The sequence below is a fragment of the Setaria viridis genome, chromosome 6 (genome assembly GCF_005286985.2).
Source record: "Setaria viridis chromosome 6, Setaria_viridis_v4.0, whole genome shotgun sequence".
NCBI classification, from domain to species: Eukaryota; Viridiplantae; Streptophyta; class Magnoliopsida; order Poales; family Poaceae; genus Setaria; species Setaria viridis.
In genome coordinates, this window is record NC_048268.2 from 36,314,885 (window position 1) to 36,334,047 (window position 19,163).

Consider the following 19,163-nt stretch of genomic DNA (forward strand, 5'->3'; position numbering starts at 1 on the left):
ATTAAAAGTTGTGCACAGATAGTACCTTTAGCTTTGGCGAGAAGAAAGGTAGGCAGCAGGTGGTGCTCTGCAGAATTAACAAGCTAATTAAGGATGGCAACAAGGTGTAAGTAACCTGCAAACAATCAACGACAAGTGTGCAGTACATGAAAAGTGCAGTGCAGTTGAGCTTTATTTTTACTAACCTCTTACACTAATAATAAGTATCTACGGAGGATGCACGAGAAAGACAAAGGCAGACAGCTAAAAAGAAATGTAAGTGAAGGAAGGGAAGCGAGTGAGGCGGCTCACATGCCAACCAAATGCAAAAGTTGAGTGAGTGGGCTCTAGCTTAATTAGTGCCCATCGTCTCGATCATCAATCAGATATTAACAAGAAACTATAAGTTTCAGTTAGTGCATGCTCTTGTTATATAGGAGTACTATACTACACTCGATTGCCCGGTCATCCCGTAAACGAATGAAGCTGCAGGTCAACACATGATGAGGATCCATCTAGTATGATCAGCAGTTGAGAATAATATATACTATACTATCAAGCATATTATTATATTAATTGCGCGCACATCTCAGCAGTTAATTTGAGCTGGCAGACTATATTAATTAGCACCGGAAATCAATCTGTCGCGTGATTCATGGACCTTTCAGTTCATCACCTGCTAAGATGTATTTGTTCTAGTCCAAAGCTGGCCAGGAGTTAAGTCATGTACTAACTCTCGAGATGGATTTAATTTTCAATTTATTCACAAGAATTTGCCAGGTAATTAAGCCACCAATATAATATAATGCCTCCAACCAGCAGCTACGACAGGACGTACAGTAGTAGATGCAAATAAGCTAGCTAAAGGAGATCGAGCAAGATAGAAAAGCATATCGATCCAGTTGATTAATCATAATCATGATTATCTCAGCTGCTAATTAAGATATGCGGATGGATGCATGATATATGATCACTTATTAGCTGCTAGGGGGACGTTAAAAGTTGCATGATTCATCGTCGTACAATGCAAGCAAGCGGCAACCACGCACGATCGATCGATCTCCTGCATCAACCCACGAGTAGTAGTAGTAGCTACATGATGCATGCAAGGACATGCCCCATCATGCTTAGCAAATGCTAATTATATATAAAGCTAGCTACTGCTGCTCCCCTAACAAATGAAGCATGCAACTCTGTCGTCTATAACAACCGGAAGATCATCAAAAAGGTTAATTACTGGTTCGTCAAATCACTTTTATTTGGTGCAGATGATTTTGGAACCTTTCGTATGTAGTTAGAGAGTTCTCGGTGAAATGTTTTCATACTGATGCCCTTAATTTAAACAAAATAATGAGAAATTAGATGCCTCGGAAAAAAGGAAACAGCTCTAGCAGTCTGGTCCATGGGAGTCAGCCAGTCTTGGTTACAGAGCAGGCATGTCTTGGCATCCACATTATATTGACCAAGACGAAGATGCTCTGCACTGCATGACTGCATGTGAGCATGATGTGAAGGCGACGACTAATGAAGAATCCAGTTTCATCGACGACCGATGCAATGGCTTGTGCGTTCTGGCTTGGAGGAGAAGGGTCGTCGTCGTAATCTGCTGCCTGCACTGTCTCTGTCTGTCGGAGCACCACCTTTCCTTGTTTTCTTGCTGTTCATATCTTGTGCCGGCCGGTCAAAGGCTCCCATGTCACCAGTCTCAAACTGATAAACTAATGTAATCGAGGAGCTGCCAAGTAAAAAATGTTAGCACATTTCTTTTCTTTTTCTAGAAAAAAATGTTTTTTTTGAAATATTCTAGAAAAATTTTAGTGGTACTACAAGGAGGAGTATAGCATGGAATGGAATGGAGCTCGCGGCAGCAGTGCTGATGAAGAAGAAGTAGGTAGGGCCGGCGTTGGTGGGGTGTGGCTGCCTGTGGTTTGTGGTAGCGCAGTGCTGAGCCTGAGAGCTCTCCAATCCCAAGCAAGCAGGCCTCCGCATTATTATAAGAAGAGGACAGAGGCGAGAGGGAGGGAGGGATCATCCAGTCCAGAGACGCCATTCCAAATCCCCATCTCCTTCCCTGGCCGGGCCCCGGCGTCACACAACACTCCTCTGCAGCTTGTGCTTTGCTCTCTGCTCTGCCTGCCAATCGAGTTCCAGGTGGATTGGTTTGGATTGGAGGTCTCCTCCATCCCCAATCCCCATGTCCAGCAGCAGCGCCGCCGCCGACCCGGACGAGATCAGGGCGCGCGTCGTCGTCCTCGGCGCCCCCCATGCCGACGCCGCCGACGAGTGGGCGCGCCCGGAGCTCGAGGCCTTCCACCTCCCGTCCCCCGCCGCGGCCGCCTTCCTAGAAGCACCACCGCAACAACACCCGGAGACAGAATCCGCCCCTGCTCCACCTCCAGCTCCAGCTCCAGAGCAATCCCCTGCTCCACCTCCACCTCCCAATGCCGCCGCCAGGGCGTCCAGCAGTGGCAATGACGACGCAAAGAAGGCCACCCCGCCCGCCGCCCTGCGCGACCTCTTCCGCTTCGCCGACGGCCTCGACTGCGTCCTCATGCTCGTCGGCACCCTCGGCGCCCTCGTCCACGGCTGCTCGCTCCCCGTCTTCCTCCGCTTCTTCGCCGACCTCGTCGACTCCTTCGGCTCCCACGCCGACGACCCGGACACCATGGTCCGCCTCGTCGTCAAGTACGCATTCTACTTCCTCGTCGTGGGGGCAGCCATCTGGGCATCCTCCTGGGCCGAGATCTCCTGCTGGATGTGGACCGGCGAGCGCCAGACCACCCGGATGCGCATCCGCTACCTCGACGCCGCCCTCCGCCAGGACGTCTCCTTCTTCGACACCGACGTCCGCGCCTCCGACGTCATCTACGCCATCAACGCCGACGCCGTCCTCGTCCAGGACGCCATCAGCGAGAAGCTCGGAAACCTCATCCACTACATGGCCACCTTCGTCGCCGGATTCGTCGTCGGATTCACCGCAGCGTGGCAGCTCGCGCTCGTCACGCTCGCCGTCGTCCCGCTCATCGCCGTCATCGGGGGCCTCAGCGCCGCCGCGCTCTCCAAGCTCTCCGCAAGGAGCCAGGACGCGCTCTCCGGCGCCAGCGCCATCGCCGAGCAGGCGCTGGCGCAGATACGGATCGTGCAGGCCTTCGTCGGCGAGGACCGCGCCATGCGGGCATACTCGGCGGCGCTGGCCGTCGCGCAGAAGATCGGATACCGGAGCGGCGTCGCCAAGGGGCTCGGCCTCGGAGGCACCTACTTCACCGTCTTCTGCTGCTACGGGCTGCTGCTCTGGTACGGGGGCCACCTGGTGCGCGCCCACCGCACCAACGGAGGGCTCGCCATCGCCACCATGTTCTCCGTCATGATCGGGGGCATCGCCCTGGGGCAGTCGGCGCCCAGCATGGCCGCCTTCGCCAAGGCGCGCGTCGCGGCGGCCAAGATCTTCCGCATCATCGACCACAAGCCGGGGATCTCGCGGGACGGCCAGGTTGAGCTGGACTCCGTCACGGGGCGGGTGGAGATGCGGGGCGTCGACTTCGCGTACCCGACACGGCCGGACGTGCCCATCCTGCGCGCCTTCTCGCTCACCGTGCCCGCCGGAAAGACCATCGCGCTGGTCGGCAGCTCCGGCTCCGGGAAGAGCACCGTCGTCTCGCTCATCGAGAGGTTCTACGACCCCAGCGCAGGTACCTACCTACTGTTGGTTACATTCTCTTCTTCGATCTTCACAGTAATCAGCCATTTCAGTTGCCAATCGGCCATCAGTAATCAGCATTGCCCATTGCTGGGTGGTGCAAGCAAGCAGTGCGAACAGAGCCGAAAGTGAAGTGAATGCTTGGATTGGAGCAGAGCTTGCCGGCCTCATGGGCTGCTTCCGTCAAGCAAGCATCCTCTTGTTCAGTCACAGTCATAGTCATAGCAATACATCATAGCTATACACTCCTAGTAGGTGGCTAGTAGGCAAAAAGTCTAGTAGAAAACAAACTATTGCCTGCCAAGAATCCAAGATGCTGCTACTGTGACCGATAATGGCTGAGAGAGAGTGATGGGAATTGCAGGGCAGATCCTGCTCGACGGGCATGATCTCAAGAGCCTGAAGCTCCGGTGGCTCCGCCAGCAGATGGGCCTGGTGAGTCAGGAGCCGACGCTGTTCGCGACGAGCATCAAGGAGAACCTGCTGCTGGGGCGGGAGAGCGAGACCGCCACGCAGGCAGAGATGGAGGAGGCCGCCAGGGTGGCCAACGCCCACTCCTTCATCATCAAGCTCCCACAAGGCTACGACACGCAGGTAAACTATAAACATGGTTGCTTTCAGCTGCATCCTTTTTCTCCACCATGCCATCATGCATCTACTAGCATCATATCGTTTTGTTCCTGTTCATTCATGCGTCGCGCTCGTGCCTGCCTAGCTAGCTCTCGGATGCTACTGGTTGGACAGATCACTGCTCGTGCTTGTTAGGCGGCAGCAGCAGCAGCACATGAGCAGCATGGGCCATGGGGTCGGGTCCATCACACCACTCACCACACTTGTTGGGAGGGAGGGGCAGTTGTTAGGAGGCTGTTGCTATCAGATTTGCTGTTCCTGTTGCCGGGTTACCTGCAAGTAACATGCCAAGATTCTTTGCCATGACAATCTTTTTTTCTTCACTAGCACCAGCTGCTGATTGCAGAGAGACTGAAAAAAAGAAGTAGGAGCAATTTTCACTAGTGCAATCTTCTAACAGCTAGACTGAAAGAAGAGCACTGACATCATGCTCTGGGTTAGAAAGAAGTAGAACTCCCAGTAGGAATCCAAATGTAAAGCAGACCAAATTCCAAGTTGGCATTTTGTCAGGAATGTCAAGTAGATTTTGATCCCAAGAATGAAGAATCAATCTCCCTGTCTGTCTGTCCTGCCTGCTCTTACTATACTCCTAGAGTCCTAGTCCTAGCAGTAGGCAAGAGGCATCTTCCTCTCCTTGTCATGAGAAAGAAAGAAAGAAAGAGAGTGTCAGGCTCAGGCCCATGCTGACATGCTGCTTAGTATTTTACTGTCAATGGCCGGCAGGCAGTCTCTTTGTTAGTTAATCACATCTCATCTGGGAAAGGGATTAATCAAATCAAATCAGAGCTAGTAATATAGTACCAGTACCATGAACATGGTAGACTGCTTTCATGCTTTCTTTGATTCCACACTAAGCAAGGCAAGGCAAGGCATGGTCAAACAATTCATTTCAGTTTGCTACCATTATTATATTAGTATATACTCTTGATGAGTCCTGAGAGAGATGATGCATGAGATGGCAGTCAAAGAAAGCTGTTTGCGTTGACTTTGGGTAGTACGGTGCAATGCCTGCAGGTCGGCGATCGCGGTCTCCAGCTCTCCGGCGGCCAGAAGCAGCGCATCGCCATCGCCCGCGCCATGCTCAAGAACCCGGCGATCCTTCTGCTGGACGAGGCGACGAGCGCGCTGGACTCGGAGTCGGAGAAGCTGGTGCAGGAGGCACTGGACCGGTTCATGATCGGGCGCACCACCCTGGTGATCGCCCACCGCCTCTCCACCATCCGCAAGGCCGACCTGGTGGCGGTGCTGCAGGGCGGCGCCGTGTCGGAGATGGGCACGCACGACGAGCTCATGGCCAAGGGGGAGCAAGGCACCTACGCCAAGCTGATCCGCATGCAGGAGCAGGCGCACGAGGCGGCGCTGGTGAACGCCCGCCGGAGCAGCGCCAGGCCGTCGAGCGCCCGCAACTCGGTGAGCTCCCCGATCATGACGCGCAACTCCTCCTACGGCCGCTCCCCCTACTCGCGCCGCCTCTCCGACTTCTCCACCGCCGACTTCACCCTCTCCATCGCCCACCACCACGACTCGTCGTCCAAGCAGATGGCCTTCCGCGCCGGGGCCAGCTCCTTCCTCCGGCTGGCCAGGATGAACTCGCCCGAGTGGGGCTACGCGCTCCTGGGATCCCTGGGCTCCATGGTGTGCGGCTCCTTCAGCGCCATCTTCGCCTACGTGCTCAGCGCCGTGCTCAGCGTGTACTACGCCGCCGACCCGCGCTACATGGAGCGCCAGATCGCCAAGTACTGCTACCTGCTCATCGGCATGTCGTCGGCGGCGCTGGTGTTCAACACGGTGCAGCACGTGTTCTGGGACGCCGTCGGCGAGAACCTGACCAAGCGCGTGCGCGAGAAGATGTTCGCCGCCGTGCTCCGCAACGAGATGGCCTGGTTCGACGCCGACGAGAACGCGAGCGCGCGCGTCGCCGCCCGGCTGGCGCTGGACGCCCAGAACGTGCGGTCCGCCATCGGGGACCGCATCTCGGTAATCGTGCAGAACTCGGCGCTGCTGCTGGTGGCGTGCACGGCGGGGTTCGTCCTGCAGTGGCGCCTCGCGCTGGTGCTCCTCGCCGTGTTCCCGCTCGTGGTGGGCGCCACCGTGCTGCAGAAGATGTTCATGAAGGGCTTCTCGGGGGACCTGGAGGCGGCGCACGCCCGGGCCACGCAGATCGCCGGCGAAGCCGTGGCGAACCTGCGCACGGTGGCGGCCTTCAACGCGGAGCGCAAGATCACGGGGCTCTTCGAGTCCAACCTGCGGGGCCCGCTGCGGCGGTGCGTGTGGAAGGGGCAGATCGCCGGCATCGGCTACGGCGTGGCGCAGTTCCTGCTGTACGCGTCGTACGCGCTGGGGCTGTGGTACGCGGCGTGGCTGGTTAAGCACGGCGTGTCCGACTTCTCGCGCACCATCCGCGTGTTCATGGTGCTCATGGTCTCCGCCAACGGCGCCGCCGAGACACTGACGCTGGCGCCGGACTTCGTCAAGGGCGGGCGCGCCATGCGCTCCTTGTTCGAGACCATCGACCGCAAGACGGAGGTGGAGCCCGACGACGTGGACGCGGCGCCCGTGCCCGACCGGCCCCGCGGAGAGGTGGAGCTCAGGCACGTGGACTTCGCGTACCCGACGCGGCCGGACGTGCAGGTGCTCCGGGACCTCAGCCTCCGGGCGCGCGCGGGGAAGACGCTGGCGCTGGTGGGGCCGAGCGGGTGCGGCAAGAGCTCCGTGCTGGCGCTGGTGCTGCGCTTCTACGAGCCGAGCTCCGGGAGGGTGCTCCTGGACGGCAAGGACGTGCGCAAGTACAACCTACGGGCGCTGCGGCGGGTGGTGGCGGTGGTGCCGCAGGAGCCCTTCCTGTTCGCGGCGAGCATCCACGACAACATCGCGTACGGGCGCGAGGAGGGCGCGACGGAGGCGGAGGTGGTGGAGGCGGCGGCGCAGGCGAACGCGCACAAGTTCATCTCGGCGCTGCCGGAGGGGTACCGGACGCAGGTGGGGGAGCGCGGGGTGCAGCTCTCCGGCGGGCAGCGGCAGCGGATCGCCATCGCGCGCGCGCTCCTGAAGAAGGCGCCCATCATGCTGCTGGACGAGGCCACCAGCGCGCTCGACGCCGAGTCCGAGCGGTGCGTGCAGGAGGCGCTCGACCGCGCCGGGGCGGGGCGCACCACCATCGTCGTCGCGCACCGGCTGGCCACCGTGCGCGGCGCACACAGCATCGCCGTCATCGACGACGGCAAGGTGGTGGAGCAGGGATCGCACTCCCACCTGCTCAAGCACCACCCCGACGGATGCTACGCGCGCATGCTGCAGCTGCAGAGGCTCACGACCGGTGCTGCACCTGGAGCTGGACCCTCCTCGTCGGCTTCCTAGTTTCTTTCATTTTGTAAACCTTGCTCTTCTTCTTACTGATTAATATATTAAAAAAAAGAGAAAAGCAGTACAAATAAAACTTACGAGGAGTACCAAGAAATGAAAAGAAGAGCGAACGAGAAACAAAAGACGATTACGGTGAGTTGAGCCAAGATTGCATAGCAGGGACAAGGGTTAGGTTTAGCTCTCAAAGAACGAGGGAGAATTCAGAAATGAATCTTCCTTTGCGGGCATTCACTGAGGGACCAATCCAGTCATTCCTTATGGTCCAAACGCTCCATGTCATAAGTACGAAGAACGGAACTCCCGGATGCTGTTTTATCCTAGAAAAGATTTGAAGAACTGGTCTTGTGGTTACCACCTGAGATGCTGATGGATTCCCAACATGCTTTTGCAAAATTGCACCGTAAGAAAAGATGTGCAGCAGTTTCAGGCCTCTGTAGGATGCACATGTCGCAAGTGTATGATTGCAGAACCATTCTTTTTCGCCTCAAGAGGTCATCTTTGAGTAACAAACAAAAGAAGACCTTATGTTCCATTTGGCATTTGGATCTCCAGAGCCAATTATAGGCTGGATGGGTGCTTGTGTGCCCAATCATTGATTTGTATACTTTGGATGGTGAGAAGTTAGCAAATGTAGCTGTTGGTTGTTAGGGGGTGTTTGGATCTTGGGCTAAAGTTTAGCCCGGGTCACATTGGATGTTTGGATGCCAATTAGGATGATTAAATATAGGCTAATGATAAAAATAATTACATAAATAAGGGCTAATTCGCTATTAAGTCTAATTAGTTCACGATTAGCATGATTAGTCAGGAAGTTAGCATTCTTCCTTTTTTTATTGGTACTGCTTGCTGGGACGGAAATGTACTACTAGTACAACAGAAAGCAGCAGCAGGACCTTATTGTATACAGTAACTTACTATATACCAGAGATGGGAAATTAAAGGCACTACTATTTATGTTAGGACATGCGCATTTCCCACTGAACAAAAGAAATTGCAAGCTCCATTGGTTCGGTTGTCTCTCCTCTGCAGAGAATCCTTGGGTAGCAGCAGCCAGCAGCTGAACTTGCGCTAGCATTTCAACCAAACTGCATCCAAACACGAGAAGACTGCAATTGCGTATGACCTGGCAAACGCAACAGTGGTTTCAGGCGACCGAATGTGAACAAGAAGACTCAGGGCAGGCAGGGTTGCAGGAAATCAGGGCCGAGAGGAGAGCCCCAGCGATTGACTTGGTAGTGTCGCGTCACATGGGCAAGGAAATGGCAAATGGATAGAAGAACAGGAACATGGCAGGCGCGCGTGACTTGTACTCCAACTCCACTACTCGTCTCGTCTACTCCATTTCATTCATTCATCCAGTGCCAGTAGCAGTAGTGGGATAGATCGAGCATGGGACTGAGGAAACTGGGACACCCTACCAATTCCACCTTTTCATCAGCACAAAAAATCCACATGATTGTGTGCCCCAACAGCAACACAGGCACCTGCTGCTACCAGCATATGGCTGAATGAGGAATTGGCCCATCCATCCCTCCTGGATGAAATCTACAGCAGGAAGCCTCCCAAACACTCCCCAGTGCCAAATCTGAGCCAGCCTAAGCCTATCCTCTCATCAACCCCATGTCCAGAGTCGACAAGAGATGAGAGAGCCATCTGGCATTCCAACAATTTTCTAGGCCATGTAACATATGTCAAAGAAAGAAAGAAAGGCAAATCAAAGCCTTTTGATCGCAACAGCAGGTAGCAGTAGCTTTCAGGGAATAGCAAGTTGCATAGGGCGCGCAGTGCTGAGATCTCAAACAACAGGCAAAGGGAATACCCATAGACATGGACAGCCGTTGCTTGAGATCAAAGAAAGATTCCCATCCCTTCCGGACATGCTCCTGCTACTCAAACCATCATTTCATTTGGTCCACTTCAACCCTCTGGAAATAGCCAGATCTAGATGCATCCAGTGGTGAAGGCAAAACATAGATCTAAGAAATCTGCAGAGAATGGAAGCTGACAAGTGCTGCTGTCCTGGCAGATCTGTCTTCATGGTACCATTCATCCATCACACATGGAACAGCCAAGGTTACCTAACTAGTAAAACCTACCACTACCAGTGTGCCTCAACATCCCCTGGCACCTTGCCTTCATCAAACCACACAGCCTGTAAAGCCAACTCTATATCATAGTGCTAGCAGAAAACACACAATCTGCAGCCAAATGGTACAAGACATTATCATCACCAACGTTGATAGGTAACTGATTCATGATACAGGCATTGACCCCTGACCTCTCAAAAACAACTCTCCTCCTTTCATCCTGATGATGAAGCCTCCCTTAAGACAAGTCTTGGACAGCAAGCACCATCTACTAACTCCATTAGCTACTGAGCCAAGCAAACTTCAGATGTATGACAGCAAGAAAAACATGGAACAACTACTAACAAGAGGTCCCTTGTTCCTTCACATGGACATGAGCTTCAGGCCATTGTCAGGCATTCCCATTCCAGCAGCAAGGTCCGCGTCAAGTTGCGTGTGTGGGGCCGGCCCAGACATTACCTTCACCCTGCAACAATACAGAGGTCATCAGTAGATACAGAAGACGCCACAGTTCATCAAATTATGCCACCCAGGAACCCTTCCTACATCAGATATTTCACATGTTTGGCCAGTGGAAAGATATCATACTGGCAATCTTAGGTCATTATCACAGGACCCAAGACTTATTTAGCTACCATGAAATGTACACCAACAAACAGAAAAGTCTCAACTCTAAATAACTGGTTTAAATGCAGCTAGTTGTATTACAGTGTTCTAACAGATTGATTGCATTGCCCTGAGCTAGCAATTCAAACTAATTGATCCTTCAACATCACATCTAACAAGCATAACTCACAAGTTTGTCCATCACACTGGCAGCATAAATCAAATGCTTTCGTTTAATTGGGTAGCCTATGCAAGGCTAGCATGTGTTCAAGCAACATTTGCATCTGTACCCTCTGAATACTGGTTACAACATCATAAAGAAGAAGCAAAAGAATCACCTTTTCTTGTGGCGCTTTGAGCGGTAGTGGTCATCCTTCACGCTCTCGCTTGCAAAGTAACGGCTGCAGCCAAAACCATAACAAATGTTATGTTATAGCACTTTTGCAAGAGGATTGCAGCTTATCACAGGCATAGTAATGCCAACAATCAAATCTAAATTCCTTGCAACAGTTGCTAATCTATCCAAATTGATTCAAGGTATCAACTACCACAAAAATTCAACCAACCATCCGAACTACCCAGAGATCACCAATGGTTCACCGTTTAGTCTACACTGACATCAAACTCAACGTTTTATTGCGTCTATACAATATAAACAAAGGGGGGTTGGGTGCAAATCAGCAGCAGCAGCATATAAATTGCACGCGTACAATTAATTTCATCAAAGGAATGAACCCTAGCAAAGTGAAATTTCCCTACTGTTTTGTTTCTATCGATACAACAAGGCAAGAGGATTCCTCACGAACAGTTATGAGAGAGGGGAGAAGAGACAGCAGATCGGTTGAAGGGGGGAAAGCATACTCGCAGTGGAGGCAGTAGAACTGTCCCATGCCGGGGAGGTCCTCGTCGACGGGGAGCTCCTTGGCTTCGGCGTCCTTCCCGTGGTCGGCCAGCTTGACGAGCTCCTCGTAGACGGCATCGTCGGCCTTGAGGAGGAACTTGCCACGGCGAGCCGTCTTGTGCGAGAGGCGGCGCTTCTTGACCTTGCGGTGCGGGCACTTGCCTCCCATCTCAAGAAGATCTGCGGCGGCGGCGGCGGCGGCGGCTAGGGTTTACGGTTGGCAGCAGCCGAAGATGCGTCAGGAAGGAAGAAGAGGATGGGAGGGAGGACGACGGGCGGGCCAAGCAAGCAAGCAGCAGAGGTTTTATTCGTTTATCTAGGCCCATTGGGCCAAACTTGGAATCCCGGGCTTCCCGAGCCCAGCAGCAAAAGAAGTCCAGTAGTGCATTTTCCACGAAACAAAATCTCTGTCATCCCAACATCAGCTCCAAAGCTATTCCATCAACTCACCGAGGAAGGCGGAGAGAAATCAAGAGCATACATACAATGCAAATGTTCAGATTTGTATTCAATAAAAAGTACGAGGCGCGAGTCCATCATCACATTACAGATTACAGCAGCAAAGGATTCAACCAGCAAGAACATTTGCATTAACTTGCGGTACTGCACAACAGAACATATTCTTATTCATGTACATACCGCTGCCCGTAACCAGTTCAGGTCGAATTGGAATGGTACACAAACACAACTGACAATACAACACCAGAGCTGCAACAGAAGGTCATCACTGACTTGTGGTTCCTGGGCAGCAATACCAGATGTCCATATATAGGTAGGTTGATATACAACCGCCACTGAGAAAGGAAAAATGAGCATGTGTCAGCAACTGCGTATGTCGATTATATGACAAAAACACAAAACAGCACTAGCTAAATACTTAAACAAGTGTGCGTGGCAAAGGGATTCAAGGTGGGGAAAAAAGAGCAAGCGGACTTAAATGAACAAGAAGTAACATCCATGGATGAGATGAGGAGCATGAGTCATCTACTATACAAGTAGTGTGCAATATGGGTGTAGCTTAGAATCGGTGGGCTAGGATTTGGTGTTCATCATCAATAATTCAAATGATGCCAAATTTGCATTGCATAGACTACAGGTTACCTACCAGCAGGCAGTGCAAATGTCAGCACCAAGTCCTTAATAATAAGTCCATGAAAAGGTTTGTCCAGTCCAGCCAATTATCTGAACACGCTCCCAGTTTGAGCATACATACAGTTCCACTAGCAGAATAGATGGCTAATTTGAGAAAATAGCAGAAGCTGAGATGCAGCGAGTATCAGTATCATCAGAGTTTGCATATTAACCCTTTGCATTGCTAAGATCGACTCGGCTACTTTCAATTGGATCCCATGGGATCCTAGATCGGAGGGCCTTGAAGAATCTGATGCTTGATTTCCCACTCTAATAATTGCCAGACGGAAAGGGAGGATACCTGCCTGGCTGCCTGGCCTAGAGGGAGGGTCGGTCAGTCGAGGTCTTGGTCGTCGAAGTCGTCCGGGAAGGCGTTGAAGAAGTCGGCGTCGATGGGGAGTGATGGTGCGGCAGACGGGGGGTGGCGGTCGTCGGCGTCGACCTCCATCATGCTGGCGATGCCGACCATGCCCATGGAGGCTGCGGCAGCGGTGTCCTCGGAGTCCATCTCCCCCGCGGAGTCGTCCCCCCAGTCCACCGCGGGCGAGGCGGAGTTCTTCATCGCTGCCTGCCTGGCTGTGGGTGAGATCGGATGAAACCCTAGCCTACCCCTTTCCCTTCTCCCCCCCTGCTGCTTCCCTTCCCCTTCTCAGCTACGACCGGGGAGGGGGTGGGGAGGACGACGACGACGAAAAGAAGCCCACTCGGCCCATCAGCTAATCATCACATGGAAATGGGCTGGGTGCTATTTCATTCATTCTCAAACCTCAACAACAAAGTGGGCTTAGCATCACCGCATGGAATGGAATGGAATGGAAATGCTGCTGCCTGTAACATTTGGGGGAGAAAAAGAAAAAGAGGCATAGGTTGGCGAGCTAAGAGCAGTAGCTTCGGTTGGAGAGCTGGAGAACAGTGAGAAGCAACGGCGACTAATGGACAAGCAGTTGCAAGCTTTGATGCCATGAAACCCCCCTAGCCCTAAACGATGGTGCTGTCTGTCTGTCCGTCTCTGTGCGTGGATAATTTGGTCGTTCCAAAAAAGATGCAACTCTTATTTCCTGAGGAGTCAAACAATTTCAAATTTGATCAAATTTATACCAAAAATTGCAAATATTTATGTCTTTAAATAGATTTAGTATGAAAATATATTTTATGATTAATCTAATAATAAATGTTTGCTCAAAATTGAAATTGTTTTGCATTCTTTTTGGGATGCAAGTCCGAAGAAGATACGCGTACTGCAGTAGGGAGATACGAGTGCTGAGAACCAGGGGGCAAACTGCAGCCTTCCTTCATTTTCTGCTGTGCCTGACTGCCTGTGTGGCCTGTGTGCCTGTGCTCACACACATGATTCATTTGACGCGCGCGGCCCGCCAAGAGTTATTGCTGTGCTCCCCATCAATTTGCTATTTGAAATGTGCTGTGCACTGCACCCGCGGCAAAGGATATGAAGGAAAGAGCAGGCAGGGCAGGCAGTACGACGAGGAGTTGCTGTTGCTGACAAAACCATTCCATTTCACACACACACCTGCTGGCTGCCTGCTGCCGCGCCGTGCCATGGTCTGCTTCCAATCGAATCCTCCTACGTCCATCACGCACGCACGATTCGTCTTCCTTCCTATTCCACTGCCTGTGCGTGACAATGGCAGCAAGCAGCGCATCACGGGGTGTTTGATACTACGTGCTAAATTTTAACAGTGTCACATCGGATGTTCGGATGCTAATTAGGAGGACTAAACATGAGCTAATTATAAAACTAATTGAGAACTCTTGTGCTAGTTCGCGAGACGAATATATTAAACCTAATTAATCCATCTTAACAAATGGTTACTGTAGCACCACATTGTCAAATCATGGACTAATCAAATTTAATAGATTCATCTCACGAATTAGACTCCATCCATGCAATTAGTTTTGTAATTAATCTATATTTAATACTCCTAATTAGTATTTAAATATCCGATAGCCCTCCTAAAATTTTCGTGTCTGCACGATTGGTTCCTCGTCTGCAGGTCTGCGCGTGCGTCCTCTGCTGCTTGTTTGGACAGGTACAGGAAGCCCAACAGCAGCAGGTTCAGCCGACCGCTATTTCGTTCCACGTATGCAAAGGAGGTTAATCCATGAGGTTGGAATATGCTATGCACGTGTCAGATTTCTTCCGTTTCTTTTTTTTGTTTCTTTTGTGTTTCTCGTAACTATTTTCCATTGGCTACTCGATTTCGGTTTCATTTTTTTCGGTGTTTTTTCCTTTTTTTCTTCCTTCGCTTTTTTCATGACGTGTTTTTTCTCCCATTCATTTCCTTCTTTTTTTCCTTTTCTCCGTTCGTTATTTTCTCTTCTTGTGTCAACGTGATTTTTTTTCTTCCGTTTCTTTTCTCCCTTCCATTTTTATTTTTCTTCGTTATTTTTTGTTTGACCCTTTCTGTTCATTTTCTTCCGTTATTTTGTATCCTAATTTTTGTTTATCACATTTTCATACGAGTTGTTCTAGATATAGAATTTTTCTTATTTTTATCTTTTCTTTTTTATGTTTTGTCACTATAACACTTGATGGTTTTTCTTTTTATGTTCTCTTCTTTCTTTAATATCTTACTTTATCTAGTTTTCACCTTCTTCCCTATCTCTCATATTTTCTATTATTCTTTTATTTTTTATTCTACTTTTTACCCTTTCTATCTTTATCGGTTCTCTTATTTTATTTTTTTGCAAACCATTAAATGATTTCAGTGCTAGTGAACCTCTCCTCCAAACAGTAGGTATTTATTTTATTTCACAAGTCATATAATTTGTTCGAGGCGTATAAATCTTTGTTTGGTGAGTTTGTATAATTTATTTGTTGTGTATGGTTGTTTTGTTTTGTTTTTATTTATTCACCCATCGCAACTTATATTTAAAGTTATCTATTTGTATTTATTTATGGATTATAATGTTTATTCTATGTTCATAATGTATTTATTCAAAATGTATTTTGTCAGTTCGCATATTTTGTTCGTATCGTACAATAATTTTGTTCTTGATATTCGATATTTTGTTCACTGTATATAATCATTTTTTCATTGTATTTACATTTTGTTCATATAGAACAATCATTTGTTCATGTTATCCAAATATTTGTTCACAGTGACCAAAATTATTATTTATATTAAATTATATGTGAAATTCTTTTGAAAATAATTATACTTGAAAAATAAATCTCACCGGACAAGTTATGTGTAGTCTTATTTGTAAGATTGAAACATTTTGATGCAATAAAAAAATAATTTGGTTACTCGATTAACAATCTAGGTACGTTCTCTTTTACTTTCTCATAATAATTCAGTCTTTTGTTGTACCAGGCATTAATTGTATGTCATGTTTTATATTTTCTTCACGTCGTATTTTGTCCGCTATATATATATAGTTATTTGTTCGTCACGTTTAATATTTTATTCGTATGAAACAATCATTTATTATTAGTGTTCAAAAAATTGTTCCTAGTAATCAAATTTAATATTTTTAAAAAATATTTTTTTTAAAAAAATTGTCAAATATAATCAAGTATGTTTTATTTTAAAAATATTATCATAAGAAATATAGGAGTACAATCAAAATTTAATTTAGATATTCAGTTAACAATCTAGGAATCTTTTATGTCTATGAAATTTTTAGGACACGATGATATCAGCTAGTCACGCACGCATTACGGCTCATTAGAATATTGATTAGTGCTGTGGCCTCCGGCGGTGTATAACGGCACCCGCAGCCCGCAGGAGACGGCAGGCCCGGGACCCAATGCATCGCAGCGCACGCACACAGCAAGCAAGCAATCCTGCACGCGTACGCCTACTCCAACCATCACCTGATCACCTTTCCCTCCTCCAGTCCTCCTCCACTCCACTCCACGGCACTCCACTTGAGCAAGCTCCCGGAAATGCTGCATCTTCCGTGCCTCCTCCTCTTGCTGTGCTTGCCGCTGTCCTCCGCCTCCTCCGACGCCGAGCTCCTCCTCACCAAGGTCAAGCCCGCGCTGCAGGGGAAGGGCAACAGCAACCCCCCCAACGCCCAGCTCGCCACCTGGAACGCCTCCACCCCGCTCTGCCTCTGGCGCGGCCTCCGCTGGTCCACCCCCGACGCCCGGCCGCTCCGCTGCGACACCCCAGCGGCGCGCGCCAACCTCTCCCTCGCCGCCGACCCCGCCCTCCTCCTCCTCTCCGTACGCCTCCCCGCCGCCGCGCTCGCCGGCACCCTCCCGCCGGAGCTCGGCGCCTTCTCCGCGCTCGACTCCCTCTACCTCGCCGCCAACCACCTCTCGGGCCCCGTCCCGCTCGACCTCGGCAACGCGCCCGCGCTCTCCGTTCTCGACCTCTCCGACAACCGCCTCTCCGGCGCCCTCCCCACCTCCCTATGGAACCTCTGCGACCGCGCCACCGACCTCCGCCTCCACGGCAACGCGCTCACGGGGGCCGTCCCCGCGCCCGCCGGCCCCAGCACCACCTGCGACCGCCTCCGCGTCCTTGACCTCGGCGACAACCGCTTCTCCGGTGGCTTCCCCTCCTTCCTCACCGCATTCCGAGGCCTCCAGCGCCTCGACCTCGGCGGCAACCGCCTCCAGGGCCCCGTCCCGGACGCCCTTGCCGACATGCCGCTCCTGAGGGCGCTCAACCTCTCCTACAATAACTTCTCCGGCCAGCTGCCCCCGGCCTTCTCCCGCTTCGCCGCGGAACCATCTTCCTTCTCCTTCCTGGGCAACGACCCTTCGCTGTGCGGCCCGCCGCTGCGCCAGTGCGTCTCCTCCTCGGGCCTCAGCTCCCGCGGCGTCGCCGGGATGGTCATCGGCATCATGGCCGCCGCCGTCGTCCTCGCCTCGGTCTCCATCGGCTGGGCCCAGGGGAGGTGGACGCGGCGCGACAGCACCCAAGGCCAGCAGGAGGAGGAGGAGGACGGGGAGGGCCGCCTGGTGGTCTTCGAGGGCGGCGACCACCTCACCCTGGAGGAGGTGCTCAACGCCACGGGCCAGGTCGTGGACAAGGCCACCTACTGCACCGTCTACAAGGCCAAGCTCGGCACCAGCGGCGGCAGCATCGAGCTGCGCCTCCTGCGGGAGGGCTGCTGCAAGGACGCCGCCTCCTGCGCGCCCGTCGTGCGCCGCATCGGCCGCGCGCGCCACCACAACCTCGTGCCGCTCAGGGCCTTCTACCAGGGGAGGCGCGGCGAGAAGCTGCTGGTCTACGACCACTTCCCGCGCGCCCGGACGCTGCACGACCTCCTGCACGGCGGCGGCGGCGGCGCCGGCGAGGCGCTGGCATGGGCGCGGCGGCACAAGATAGCGTTAGGCGCGGCGCGCGCGCTGGCGTACCTGCACGCCGGGCAGGGCGAGGCGCACGGTAACGTGCGGTCGTCCAACGTGGTGGTGGACGACCTGTTCGTGGCGCGGCTGGCGGAGCACGCGCTGGACCGCCTTCTGGTGCCGGCGGCGGCGGAGGCGGTGCTGGCGGCGGCCAAGGCGGACGGCTACAAGGCGCCGGAGCTGCAGTCCATGAGGCGGTGCAGCGCGCGCACGGACGTGTACGCCTTCGGGATACTGCTGCTGGAGCTGCTCATGGGGCGGAAGCCGTCGGCGACCTCGGACCTGCCGTCGGCGGTGAAGGTGGCCGTGCTGGAGGAGGCGGCGCTGGAGGAGGTGCTGGACGCGGAGCTGCTCAAGGGCCCCGCGGAGGAGGGGCTGGTGAAGGCGCTGAAGCTGGCCATGGGGTGCTGCGCGCCGGTGCCGGCGGCGAGGCCGACCATGGCGGAGGTGGTGCGGCAGCTGGAGGAGACCCGGCCCAGGAGCATGCAGACGCGGTCGGCGATGTACAGCCCGACGGAGAGCAGGAGCGACGCCGGCACGCCGACCACCGCCTAAGCAAGCAAGCTTCACATCATCTGGTCCTTGTCCTTGGAATGCATGGATCGTCGTCCTTCGATCTGCTTGCTGTGTCGCTGCAGTGCAATGAATCATCATATCATAATCCAACTACTCTACTACTACTTCTTGTTAGTACGTAGTATTAGGTAGCAAATGCTAGGTCAGTCGGTCTGATGTCTGTATGTACAATTTGGATTACACGCCTAAAGTTAGGCTTGCCACGGATGTTCAGGCTAGTGCTTGGTTCGTCCTTCAAGTTTAGGATCGCCACGCCTCCGAACAGAGGTCGCCACCACCCCACCTGTGGCGCGCAGTTGTCTCGTACGTCGACCGTCGTCACCACCGCGCCGTGGCTGCCGCCGGCTACAAGAGGCGCCAAGCGGAAGTCCTCACCCCCTCCCGAGACAGCGTTGCCCCCGCACGCGTCTACGGCAGCGCTGGAGCGGTGAACTGGACGGCCGCACGCATCCACGATGGTCACCCGCGGCAGCGCTCGAGCAGTCAAGTTGACGGGCGCGCATCTATGGTGGTCATCCGCAGCAGTGACCGAGTGGTCAGGTGAGCAGCCGCCGCCTACGACGACCCTCTGCTCTGCCTTGCCTGCTTATACCTGCAGTCCCGGCCATCTCCTAGATCCCCTTTTCTAATCAATGCTTAATGATTTGGATCTTCAACCATGAAATCAGCTTCAAGACGTTGGTGAGATTTGGTACCTGGTTTTTATTTCGAAGGATGCGGACATGCGGTTGTGAGAAGTGTGGATTTCTAAAGCTTATCCATGGACCATGATAAACTTGCGTTCTTTTTTCTTAAGATGAAGATGGGCCTTACTGCTTAGCAGGATCTGCAGTTATCAAAACATAATTATAATCTGCTGTGAAATGT

General features: G+C 52.4%; 4 protein-coding genes across 5 annotated transcripts; 2 read left to right on the top strand and 2 right to left on the bottom strand.

Annotated features, from left to right (window-relative positions):
• The first annotated feature begins 1,881 nt into the window (after positions 1 to 1,881).
• Positions 1,882 to 7,896, top strand: LOC117862260 (ABC transporter B family member 1). Its single transcript, XM_034745793.2, has 3 exons — positions 1,882 to 3,668; positions 4,041 to 4,270; positions 5,321 to 7,896. Exons 1-3 carry the CDS (start codon positions 2,174 to 2,176, stop codon positions 7,661 to 7,663), a joined length of 4,068 nt encoding a protein of 1,355 aa, XP_034601684.1. The 5' UTR covers positions 1,882 to 2,173; the 3' UTR covers positions 7,664 to 7,896.
• Positions 7,897 to 9,868: 1,972 nt separating this feature from the next.
• On the bottom strand, positions 9,869 to 11,552 carry LOC117862261 (uncharacterized). Its single transcript, XM_034745794.2, has 3 exons — positions 11,224 to 11,552; positions 10,701 to 10,763; positions 9,869 to 10,222 (listed from the first exon to the last, which is right to left on the bottom strand). Exons 1-3 carry the CDS (start codon positions 11,430 to 11,432, stop codon positions 10,120 to 10,122), a joined length of 375 nt encoding a protein of 124 aa, XP_034601685.1. The 5' UTR covers positions 11,433 to 11,552; the 3' UTR covers positions 9,869 to 10,119.
• A 193-nt stretch (positions 11,553 to 11,745) lies between these two features.
• On the bottom strand, positions 11,746 to 13,076 carry LOC117862262 (uncharacterized). Of its 2 annotated transcripts, none has more exons than XM_034745796.2 (2): positions 12,700 to 13,076; positions 11,746 to 12,057 (listed from the first exon to the last, which is right to left on the bottom strand). In XM_034745796.2, exon 1 carries the CDS (start codon positions 12,954 to 12,956, stop codon positions 12,729 to 12,731), a length of 228 nt encoding a protein of 75 aa, XP_034601687.1. In that variant the 5' UTR covers positions 12,957 to 13,076; the 3' UTR covers positions 11,746 to 12,057; positions 12,700 to 12,728. The 2 variants fall into 2 exon arrangements, with proteins under 2 accessions (XP_034601687.1, XP_034601686.1); XM_034745795.2 differs by having other exon boundaries at positions 12,696 to 13,076.
• A 3,085-nt stretch (positions 13,077 to 16,161) lies between these two features.
• LOC117859624 (putative kinase-like protein TMKL1) lies at positions 16,162 to 18,514 on the top strand. The gene has a single exon (XM_034742777.2). It carries the CDS (start codon positions 16,305 to 16,307, stop codon positions 18,273 to 18,275), a length of 1,971 nt encoding a protein of 656 aa, XP_034598668.1. The 5' UTR covers positions 16,162 to 16,304; the 3' UTR covers positions 18,276 to 18,514.
• The last annotated feature ends 649 nt before the right edge of the window (positions 18,515 to 19,163 follow it).